The sequence below is a fragment of the Schistocerca gregaria genome, chromosome 5 (genome assembly GCF_023897955.1).
Source record: "Schistocerca gregaria isolate iqSchGreg1 chromosome 5, iqSchGreg1.2, whole genome shotgun sequence".
Lineage (NCBI taxonomy): Eukaryota > Metazoa > Arthropoda > Insecta > Orthoptera > Acrididae > Schistocerca > Schistocerca gregaria.
In genome coordinates this window covers 669,544,838-669,557,129 of record NC_064924.1, presented here as the reverse complement: position 1 = coordinate 669,557,129, position 12,292 = coordinate 669,544,838, and the positions used below count along the sequence as shown (strand labels likewise).

The window sequence follows — 12,292 nt, the reverse complement described above, 5'->3', positions numbered from 1 at the left end:
AGGGGCAACAGTGTCCCTAATTTGCTGGGAAGTGGCGGTGCGGTCCCCTACGGCACTGCGTAGGATCCTACGGTCTTGGCGTGCATCCGTGCGTCGCTGCGGTCCGGTCCCAGGTCGACGGGAACGTGCACCTTCCGTCGACCACTGGCGACAACATCGATGTACTGTGGAGACCTCATGCCCCACGTGTTGAGCAATTCGGCGGTACGTCCACCCGGCCTCCCGCATGCCCACTATACGCCCTCGCTCAAAGTCCGTCAACTGCACATACGGTTCACGTCCACGCTGTCGCGGCATGCTACCAGTGTTAAAGACTGCGATGGAGCTCCGTATGCCACGGCAAACTGGCTGACACTGACGGCGGCGGTGCACAAATGCTGCGCAGCTAGCCCCATTCGACGGCCAACACCGCGGTTCCTGGTGTGTCCGCTGTGCTTGTACAGCCCTCTCGCAGTGTCTGGAGCAAGTATGGTGGGTCTGACACACCGGTGTCAATGTGTTCTTTTTTCCATTTCCAGGAGTATATATATATATATATATATATATATATATATATATATATATATATATATATATGTGTGTGTGTGTGTGTGTGTGTGTGTGTGTGTGTGTGTGAAGAGTTTGACAGAGCACTGAAAGATCTGAGTCGAAACAAGGCACCGGGAGTAGACAACATTCCATTAGAGCTACTGACGGCCATGGGAGAGCCAGTCCTGACAAAACTACCACCTGGTGAGCAAGATGTTTGAGACAGGCGAAATACCCTCAGGCCTCAAGAAGAATATAATAATTCCAATCCCAAAGAAAGCAGGCGTTGACAGATTTGAAAATTACCGAACTATCAGTTTAATAAGCCACAGCTGCAAAATACTAATGCGATTTCTTTACAGACGAATGGAAAAACTAGTAGAAGCCGACCTCGGGTAAGATCAGTTTGGATTCCGTAAAAATATTGGAACACGTGAGGCAATACTGACCGTATGACTTATCTTACATTAAGCAAAGGCAAACCTACGTTTCTAGCCATTTGTAACTTACAGAAAGCGTTTGACAATGTTTACTGGAATACTCTCTTTCAAATTCTGAAGGTGGCAGGGGTAAAATACAGGGAGCGAAAGGCTATTTACAATTTGTACAGAAACCAGATGGCAGTTATAAGAGTCGAGGGACATGAAAGGGAAGCAGTTGTTGGGAAGGGAGTGAGACAGGGTTGTAGCCTCTCCCCGATGTTATTCAATCTGTATATTGATCAAGCAGTGAAGGAAACAAAAGAAAAATTCGGAGTAGGTATTAAAATCCATGGAGAAGTAATAAAAACTTTTAGGTTTGCCGATGATATTGTAATTCTGTCAGAGACAGCAAAGGACTTGGAGGAGCAATTGAACGGAATGGATAGTGTCTTGAAAGGAGGATATAAGATGAACATCTGCAAAAGCAGAACGAGGATAATGGAACATAGTCGAATTAAGTCGGGCGATCCTGAGGGATTTAGGGTAGGTATTGAGACACTTAAAGTAGTAAAGGAGTTTTGCTATTTGGGGAGCAAAATAACTGATGATGGTCTAAGTAAAGAGGATATAAAATGTAGACTGGCAATGGCAAGGAAAGCATTTCTGAAGAATAGAAATTTGTGAACATCGCGTATAGATTTAAGTGTCAGGAAGCCATTTCTGAAAGTATTTATATGGAGTGTAGCCATGTATGGAAGTGAAACATGGACGATAAATAGTTTGGACAAGAAGAGAATAGAAGCTTTCGAAATGTGGTGCTACAGAAGAATGCTGAAGATTAGATGGGTAGATCACATAACTAATGAGGAAGTATTGAATAGGATTGGCGAGAAGAGAAGTTTGTGGCACAACTTGACTAGAAGAAGGGATCGGTTGGTAGGACATGTTCTGATGCATCAAGGGATCACCAATTTAGTATTGGAGGGCAGCGTGGAGGGTAAAAATCGTAGAGGGAGACCAAGATATGAATACGCTAAGCAGATTCAAAAGGATGTAGATTGCAGTAGATTCTGGGAGATGAAGAAACTTGCACAGAATAGAGTAGCATGGAGAGCTGCATCAATCCAGTTTCAAGACTGAAGACCACAACAACAACATATATTGTGACCGTCAGACACAACCATCCCGTTGCTGCCACATTATTTCGCCTTTCCCTTGTATGTGTATAGCGAGAAGGATGTCTACAGGTACATCTCTGACGCACCAGGACCGGCAGTAGAATGTGCTGGGTAATTATCTGCTGTATCCTGCTTTGATTGGTGTTCGCCTTGCACCATAGATTCAGCTTATACAACTCGAAACTGTCAAACATTAAGCTATAGTCTTCTTAACTTCTGTTTCGTGTTATTATTGACAATTTTCATTAGATTCTTGGTAGCATGGTCTTCCATTACAATGAAACATGTCTTCAGACTCCTAGAATAAATGCCAATGACCTACATTGTTCCTAATCTTTGAGGCAACAGAATTTGACGTAAGGTTTTTCAGAGCCATCGAAACGGGTCATAGACAAAAGATTAGTGCCTTGTTACGATGGGTTTTTATTTATATTTTCAAAGAATGTAACACTATTGCAACTGGCGATCAAATAACAAATCTCTAGGAATACCTGTCTGCGTCTCTAAAAAAAATCTATTCTTCTATGCTTCGTAGCAGTTTGTGTACACAAGGTTAAACGTGCATTCAAGGTGATGATTTCCTTCGATATAGCTCGAAGTAACTTAACTGTTTGATGCTTTAGAAACGCTGTAACCTAGTGACTTCATCGGCCATACTCCAAGATCGCGTAAGTTACTAATATTTATCGCTTAGATTGGAATCCAAAACATTGATTCGCACAAGTCAAGAAAAATTAAAGTAAAAAAGAGAAGTCGTAAAGATGCATGTCGACAGGAATGTAGAGTAACCAAAGCATAAACCGTTTGAAACAGTGTAAATAAAACAGGTAAACACAGCTCCAGACAAAGGAGTTCTGTAAGAATTTAGAACTTGTTTGAAAGATGGAGAACACAAGTGGTAGTCAAGCATGGAATAAATAATGCCCATATAACCTCCAAATACTGCGAACCATGCAACTGTATGTGAAATTGTTAATGATTATCATTATGAGCTTCAAACTGTCATCCTTTGGTCGGTAGAGGAGAACTGAGGTCATAACACGGACAGCAAGAATGCCTCAGCCAAGGTCTTTGTGTTTCAGGTCGGAAGGTGGAGCTGTCCATTGCATGCGATGATCTGTTCACCGTTGAACACATTCATCCACACGTCGAACCACGTGCGGATGTTTCGTAGGAAGACGTCTTTACCTTTTGTACCAGTCTAAAGTCGTAAGTGTCAAATGTCTTGTCTCTAGACCCGCGTGGTCACAAAACAGAGACATCTGTCGTCCATCATAAGATACGCGGTACTACCCACAACCATGCACATAGTGGAACAGTTCAGAAAACAAATGGTTACAGTAGGGAACATTGTGTGTAGGCCAAGTATAGAAAAGACTATGTTTTTTCACCACATCAATAGATCAATAAGAATACTAGTTACTTGTTAATTTGTCACACGGAATCAATTTCTAAAGGCCCTTTCTCTCCATTAATATGCCACCTCACACATTCCACAAGCACGAAAGTTTTGCTTCGTGATGAAACCGAAAACTATGTCTGACCAACAAAATAATCATTATCAAGAGGAGTTTGAGTGCCTTCATTCCCAGAATTTGGCTGAATTGTATATAATGGGAGTATTTTATGCAGCACTCACCGCGTGAGATGCAACCATGATTTAATGTTTGAAGGTTTACGGTGTGGTCTATTAAACAACTCCAGTGCGTTTAGCAGAATAAAAATACAAACCTTAAAGTCAACAAGAAAATTGTGCATTACAGTGCAACAATACTGGTCATCATGTTTCTTGCAAGATAAGGATACCAATGCTTGACTGCTGTCCTGAAATGCTGAATATGTGATAACGATTGTTTTTTTATATTTGATCATTAGAAACGTTAATATATTTTGAGTTGGATCTGGAAAAATTCTAGGTTTCTGTACTTTAAGTAGTGTTCTATCGAATTCGAGACAGCCATAATATACACACAACAATGAAAAGGTCTCTCTTACGTGTCGATTTTGAATACATTAACAGAATGTGTTTCAGGTTCTTCAGTTCTTTCCAATTCTCTTCTTTATTCGCAAAAGAGACGAACTAAAATCATTTACAGGAGTAAATCTCAACGCAAGTTAAAATCTTTATAGAACTTGCTTTAGTGCCTTTGATCCATGCCATACGTGATTTTTTATTTTTTTTCTGGCAAGAACAAAGATTTCGTTCAGATAGCTTCTAATAAATCAGTAAGAAATTGTTCTAACTATGCTACGCAATTCTTCAGTTTAAGAAAATTGTGCATTTAAATAGATAAACTATAAAACAGTGTGCTGTGTGCTACTACATATACATATAATTCTGAGTGCACCAGAAGCTAGAAATTGTGGTGTGAACAATATTACACATAAAACACACATGCTCGACAAAGTACAGGAAACCGAGGACGCATCAGTTCAATAAACATACAAAGAGCTCTTCAAGAAATAATAATTCATCTTGTTTCAGTAACTGTCGACTGCAACTTCGAATTTTTGTATGGGGAAAGACCCACACCGCCCCTGAAACATGCCGAAATCCAGCTGTTAACTCGCAGCCGACCTACGCGTTGGTTTAGCTGACGAAGACACGCGTTCACAGCGCTCGTCAGGGAAGCAGGCGAATTCACAAACACAAACACGGCAATGTTACGTATGCTGTTGCCACAGTAGTGGTACTCCGTAATATCGTACTGAAGTGACTTGCCCCGTACCGTGCAGCTCGCAAGTATCGTCGATATCAAATTCTGATATTGCAAGATAGTGTAATTGTTTAGTTGTTCCAAGACAGTCTTGGTTAGTCCTACCGTTACACTATCATAACTGTAGTAATTCATCATACCTCGCACGCATGTGTTACTAAGAGTCGAGGAGTACTGAACGACGCCACCAGCCTGGCAATTATCTGTGTAGAGAGTCTTTTGTCCAAGCCGACTTGGCCATAGCGGTCTGACTAGTCGCCAGTGCATCAAAATAAACAAACGAAACAGAGCTCATCATCGACGTATACAGGGTGGTCCATTCATACTGACCGTGCCAAATATCTCATCAAATAAGCATCAAACGAAAAACTACAACGAACGAAACTCGTCTAGCTTGAAGAGGGAAACCAGGTGGCGCTATGGTTGGCCCGCTAGATGGCGCTGGCATAGATCAAAAGGATATCAACTGCGTTTTTTAAAATAGGAACCGCCATTTTTATTACATATTCGTATGGTACGCAAAGAAATATGAATGTTTTAGTTGGACCACTTTTTTCGCTTTGTGAAACAAGGCTCTGTAATAGTCACAAACGTATAAGTACGTGGTACAACGTAACATTCCGCCAGAGCGGACTGTATTTGCTTCGTGAGATATTACCCGTGTTAGAATGGACCGCTTACCAATTGCGGAAAAGGTCGATATCGTGTTGATCTATGGCTATTGTGATCAAAATGCCCAACGGATGTGTGCTGTGTATGCTGCTCGGTATCCTGGACGACATCATCCAATTGTCCGGACCGTTCGCCGGATAGTTACATTATTTAAGGGAACAGGAAGTGTTCAGCCACATGTGAGACGTCAACAACGACCTGCAACAAATGATCATGCCCAAGTACGTGTTTTAGCTGCTTTCGCAGCTAATCCGCACATCAGTAGCAGAGTAATTGCGCGACAATCGGGAATCTCAAAAACATCGGTGTTGAGATGCTGCATCAACATCGATTGCACCCGTACCATATTTCTATGCACCAGGAATTGCATGGCGAAGACTTTGCACGTCGTGTACAGTTCTGCCACTGGGCACAATGGAAACTACGGGACGACGACAGATTTTTTGCACGCGTTGTATTTAGCGACGAAGCGTCATTCACCAACAGCGGTAACGTAAACCGGTATAATATGCACTATTGGGCAACTGAAAATCCACGATGGCTGCGACAACTGAAATATCAGCGACCTTGGCGGGTTAATGTATGGTGCGGCATTATGGGAGGAAGGATAATTGGCCTCCATTTTATCGATGGCAATCTAAACGGTGCAATATATGCTGATTTCCTACATAATGTTCTACCGATGTTACCACAAGATGTTTCACTGCATGGCGGAATGGCGATGTAGTTCCAACATGATGGATGTCCGGCACACACCTCGCGTGCGGTTGAAGCGGTATTGAATAGCATATTTCATGGTAGGTGGAGTGGTCGTCGAAGCACCATACCATGTACCATGGCGCGCACGTTTACCGGATCTGACGTCCCCGGATTTCTTTCTGTAGGGAAAGCTGAAGGATATTTTGCTATCGTGATTCACCGACAAGGCCTGGCAACTTGGGTTAGCGCATTGTCAATGCATCTGCGAACATTACGGAAGGCGAACTACTCGCTGTTGAGAGGAATGTCGTTACACGTATTGCCAAATGCATTGAGGTTGACGGACATCATTTTGAGTATTTATTGCATTAATGTGGTATTTACAGGTAATCACGCTGTAACAGCATGCGTTCTCAGAAATGATAAGTTCACAAACGTACATGTGTCACATCGGAACAACCGAAATAAAATGTTCAACCGTACCTACGTTCTGTATTTTAATTTTAAAAAAACCTACCTGTTACCAACTGTTCGTCTAAAATTGTGAGCCATATGTTTGTGACTATTACAGCGCCATCTATCACAAAGCGAAAAAGTGGTCCAACTCTAACATTATATTTATTTACGTACTACACGAATATGTAATAAGAAATGGTGGTTCCTATTTAAAAAAAAACGCAGCTGATATCCGTTTGACCTATGGCAGCGCCATCTAGCGGGCCAACCACAGCGCCATCTGGTTTCCCCCCTTCAAGCTAGACAAGTTTCGTTCTTTGTAGTTTTTTCGTTTGACGCTTGTTTCGCGAGATATTTGGCCGGTCACCATCGCTGGACCGCCATTTATATTAGTCGACCACAATAATATTATAATACCTGATGGTGAGGGTGCTTCGGTCGAATAATCGTTAGTTTTCAATGTGATATTTCACTAGGAGACGTTCAACTACTTGCTAGCACACTGTGGTGACAAAGGGCATGGGATGCCTCCTAATGTCGTGCCGGACCTCCTTTTGTCAGCGTAGTGCAGCAACTCGACGTGGCAGGGACTCAACAAGTCATTGAAAGCCCCCTGAAGATATATTGAGCCACGCTGCCTGTATAACCATGTCCCATAAATTTCGATGGGCTTCACGTCGGGAGATCTGGGTGGCCAAATAATTAGCTCGAATTATCCAGAACCAATCGCGAACAATGTTGTCGCCCAGTGACAGGCGCATTGTGATCTATGAAAGTTCCATCGTTGTTTGAAACATGAAATCCATGATTCGCTGCAAATGGTCTGCAAGTAGCCGAACGTATCCGCGGCCAGCCAAAGATTAGTTCAGTGGGACCCGACGACCCAGTCGACTCAATGTAAACACAGCCGACACCATTATGCAACTACCACCAGCTTGCACAGTGCCTCGTTGACAACTTGGGGCTATGGCTTCGTGGAGTCTGCGCCTCACTCCAGCTCTACCATCAGGTATTACTAACTGGACCGCGACTCATCTGACCAAGGCACGGTTTCCCAGTTGCCTAGGGTCCAACAGATATGTTCAGACTCCAGGAGTAGTGCTTCCGGCCTGTCGTCCTTTTAGCAAAGGGACTCGGTTCGGTCATCTGCTGCCATAGCACATCAACATCAAATTTCGCTTTCTGCGGTTATTTCATGCAGTGTTGCTTTATTATAATCACTGACAACTGTACACAAATACCTCTTCTCTCGGCCGTTAAGCGAAGGCCGTCGGCCACTGCATTGTCCCTGGTGACAGGTAGTGCCTGATGCTCGGTATTCACGGACCACTCTTGACACCGTGGAGCTTGGAATACTGAATTCCGCAACGATTTCCGAAATGGAATGTTCCGTGCATCCAGCTCCAACTACCATTCCGCATTCAACATTTGTTATTCCCGTGGTGCGGAGATAATCACGTTGGAAACCTTTCACATGAATCATCTGAATACGAACGACAACTTCCGCAGCACACTGCCCTTTTATACCTCGTGTACGCGATATAACAGCCATCTGTACATGTGCATATCTCCATCCCATGACTTTTGTGGCCTCAATGTCTCTGCACACTTGACGTCAAGGCATTCACAGTGTGCTGCGTTTTCTATTCCTGAAACACTAATGTACTTGTTTGCTGTAACGTCACCACATGTTTCCGACAACGGCCGCGGGAGACAAGTACATTACTGTTGTGTTCGGGTGGTACACCGATGAACCTAAACATTATGACGACTGCCCATCGCGAGGCTAAAAGCCGACTGGTGAAGTTGTAGGTACATGGCACGACAAGGAAAATATTTACTCGGAGTACAGGCAAATGGGGAGTCATTGTAGCGACGATACAGCCGCAGATGGCGAAGCCGACCTACGTAAACGACTTCGACAGTGGTTATTGTTACGCCAGGCGCCTGGGAGTGAGGATCTCGGAAACGGGCAGGGTGGTTGGCCGTTCGCGTTCTACTGTGTTGAGTATCTACGCATGGGCGAGAAGGTGTTCGACTTATCAGAGAAGATGAAGGTTAGAGGCTTTTGCGCTGTGTAAAGCAGAACATGCGGCGCTCTGTCGCAGATCTGACGACAAAGTACAATGCTATAGCAGACACAAATGTATCAGAGCTAATGGTTGAGCGTTCATGTCAACTCGAATAATAGTCAGTTGTATTTGCAATGGGCGCTAGACTATCGACATTGGACCGTGGCTCAATGTAAACGTGCCGCCTAGTCGGTTGAATCTTTTTGTTTTACTACACCGACTCGATGATATCGTCAAGAGTGCCCCAGAGAAGTTAACAGGATTGCTCTTATTCTCTCAATACATAAACGGCATGACGGATAGGGTAAGCAGCACTTTACGGCTGTTTGCTGGAGACGCTGCGGTGTGCAGGAATATGTCGTTCCCGAGTGACAGTACCGATACAGAAAACAATCTACATAACATTTCTGCTTAGTGTGACGAATGGCAGCCTGCTCTGAATGTAGAAAACTGTAATTTCATGGTCATTAGTAGGAAAAACATTCCAGTAACATTGGGATACAGCATTAGTGGAGTGCAGCGTGAAACAGTAGGTTCGGTTAAACACCTAGACGTAACAATGTGATATGAAATGGAACGAGCACGTCACCTTGGTAGTAGCTCGACTTCATTTTACTGTGAGACTTCTGGGAAAATATAGCTCATCCATCAAATGAGATGGCGTACAGAATGTCAGTGCGACACACTCTTGAGTACCGTTAGATTGCTTGGGATCCACAAGTCGGCTGAAAAGAAGATTTGTTAGAGGTAGGTTCGATCAGCATGCAGATATTACAGAGAAGGTTCGTACACGCAAGTGGAAATCCTTGGAGGAATGACGACCCTCTTTCCGCAAGGCACTGTTGCGCATATTTTGAGGTGAACAGCAGAAGGATCATACTATTACCAAGGTATAGTTCGCGTGAGGACCGTGCAGGAAATTGGGGCTCGTACGGACGCTTTTTGACAGACATTTCCCCTCATTCTACTTGTGAGTCGAGCAGGAGAGGAGACAACCAACAGTGCTATCCTCCATGCTCCGCACCGTGGTTTGCGGAGTATCCATGTAGATATACAAGATACGCCGTCTTCCAGGTTAAGGCATCACGGCCGCAGGCGAGTGGAAACAGTATTATGCTACTAGGGACATTTACCCGGCCGTCTATAGAATCTGTGGCAGTAATAGAAGGCACCGTGAATCTGCATTACTTCATGCTTCATGTCTTCCCCGGGAACTGTGGCATTTTCCAGCAGGATAACAGACTGTGGCACTAGGGCAGGCTCGAGCTACAGAGGTTTGAGGAGAATGTTACTGAACGTTGACGCTTCGGCCACCAAATCCGCCTGTTGTGAACCAGACGGAGGCGCTATCGGACGCCAGCTCCGAAAACTGGTTGACATGTGCTTAGACACCTGGTGCCACATGCCTCCGAATATACGCGCTGCGTTGCGATCCAGAAGTGGACCAACGGCCGGTTAAGCAGGTGGTCGTAATGTTTTGGCCTTTCAGTGTATCTGACAGTGGCTCATGCCTGCAGTCCAGTCAGCTTCTACGAGACCTCTGCGTGCATCGCTTAAGAGCAAACAGCCAACGCGGCAACACTATCCTCAAGTAAAATGAGAGGTCCTCGAGATTCAAATGAATGAGGTATATCATTTTAAGGCATTGTTCAAAGCTAACTGGTAAGCTTTTAGAGTCAAGATAATCCTGATCACAGGTTGTATGTGGCCTGTTTTCATTTCTGCCGATATACTGCATTCAACGTTCCACGGTTTTATTCAAACTGGTTTCTGAAGAGCATACCGGAATACCTCGCCAGCCTAATGAGCATTGATGCGTGAGTAAAAACAGCCCATGCGTTACTATGCCAGTCGTCATTTTATTATTTCACCGAAATAAGTTCTCAGTTGTTAAATGCAGCCCGCATCTCGTGGTCGTGCGGTAGCGTTTTCGCTTCCCACGCCCGGGTTCCCGGGTTCGATTCCCCGCGGGGTCATGGGTTTTCTCTGCCTCGTGATGGCTGGGTGTTGTGTGCTGTCCTTAGGTCAGTTAGGTTTAAGTAGTTCTAAGTTCTAGGGGACTGATGACCTAAGATGTTAAGTCAAATAGTGCTCAGAGTCTTTTTTTTTTGTTTTTTGTTAAATGCAAATAATTCCTGCAGTTAAAACTGATGGTAGAGCCGGCACGGTTCATCCCCGCTTCGCTGTCGTCGCGCCTTTTGACCTAACAGAGACCCGCGACTGCACCGACGTTGCACAGTGAGGCAGTGGCTCCTAGACGCGGGGTGCGGCAGTGCTGGCAGCAGCTGCTGGTGCAAAGCGTGGCGGCGGATGCGGGGGTGGTGCAGGCGGAGCCGGTGGCCGGTGGCCGGTGGCCTGTGGCCGGTGCTGACGGAGCTCCTACCTGTCGGACGGCGCTGCCCGAACTGTCGCTGAGGCTCTCCCCCTCGGAGCGGTTATAGCGCCTCTTGGTTCCGCTGGTCTGAAACATATGCGAGCCGAGTTAGCCTCTCACCTTGCGGGAAGCCTGACAGCAAACAGCGGCTTACACGTGCCAGTATGACCTCTTCTTACCCAGTGCGCCGCATCGCCTATCACTAATACTTCCGTACTGAGGGACTAAGCAAAGTTGTACGTGGCTTCAGCTGATTGCGCGGGAGGGATAGGCAAGAATCATAATTGTGGGTAGGCATGGATTTGCATCCAGTGTAATAGAGCAGTTGATTCCACTGCCTAATTATGAGGGGCCTTCAGTAAGTATCGCAATACATTTTTTTTTCTTAAAGCATGTTGGTTTTATTAAAGATTCCAATAAACCATATTATTCCTCACTCTTTGGGCTACCAAAGCCTGTATTTCAATATAATGTGTGTTCAGTAAGACGGCCTTAAGCCACCTTAAAAAGGAGACCTCTATTCCCGCATGATACCAATCACTGGCCGATGTCGGAGTTAATGTCTTGCTGCATCAGTAAACTCCCCATCATCCACGCGCTGCTTCCCGCGGTGCGGATCCTTCATTGGGCCAAACAGACGGAAGTCGAAACGTGCGAGATCCGGACTATAGGGTGAATGAGGAAGAACTTTTCAATGAAGTTTTGTAAACGCCTCTCGGGTGCGCAGACTTCTGTGAGTTCTTGCGTTGACATGGGAAAGGAGAAGTTCATTTGCATTTTGGTGGCGACGAATGCAGTGGAGTCCAACATTGCAGGAGTCACAGCTGTGTGCAGCCGGCCGGGACGCGGCAGATCGGACGCGTTTGCGCGCCGTTGTGCTCATGACATACACCTCGCCCAGCGGCTCACCGTGCTTTTGGTCACTGCCAGGCCACTGTAGACATTCTGCGAGCACCTATGAATGCATATGATGCTCGGTTTCAGCCAAAAGAAACTCAGTTCAGCTCTCTGCTTGGAACACACCTCCGTTACAGACGCCATTTTGAATTCTATGTATGGCGCCACCACCTATCTAAACTTCCTGAAACTATGCGGGCTGAGGCGGGAATCTTCTATGACGTTCCACAACAAATTCCAAATTTTTTCAACCGAAATTGGCAGAGGAAAGGAATAC

General features: G+C 45.1%; 1 protein-coding gene across 10 annotated transcripts in view; it reads right to left on the bottom strand.

Moving 5' to 3' along the window:
* The window catches only part of LOC126272091 (voltage-dependent L-type calcium channel subunit beta-1), a 2,208,268-nt gene that overhangs the window by 1,809,123 nt on the left and 386,853 nt on the right, over positions 1–12,292 (bottom strand). For 8 of the 10 annotated variants that reach the window (XM_049974653.1, XM_049974656.1, XM_049974658.1 and 5 more), the window contains exon 3: positions 11,128–11,205. The exons of the other annotated variants lie outside the window; for them this stretch is intronic. In XM_049974653.1, coding sequence (XP_049830610.1) covers positions 11,128–11,205 — 78 coding nt within the window. The remainder of the gene's footprint in view (positions 1–11,127; positions 11,206–12,292) is intronic. 10 annotated transcript variants of the gene reach the window in all.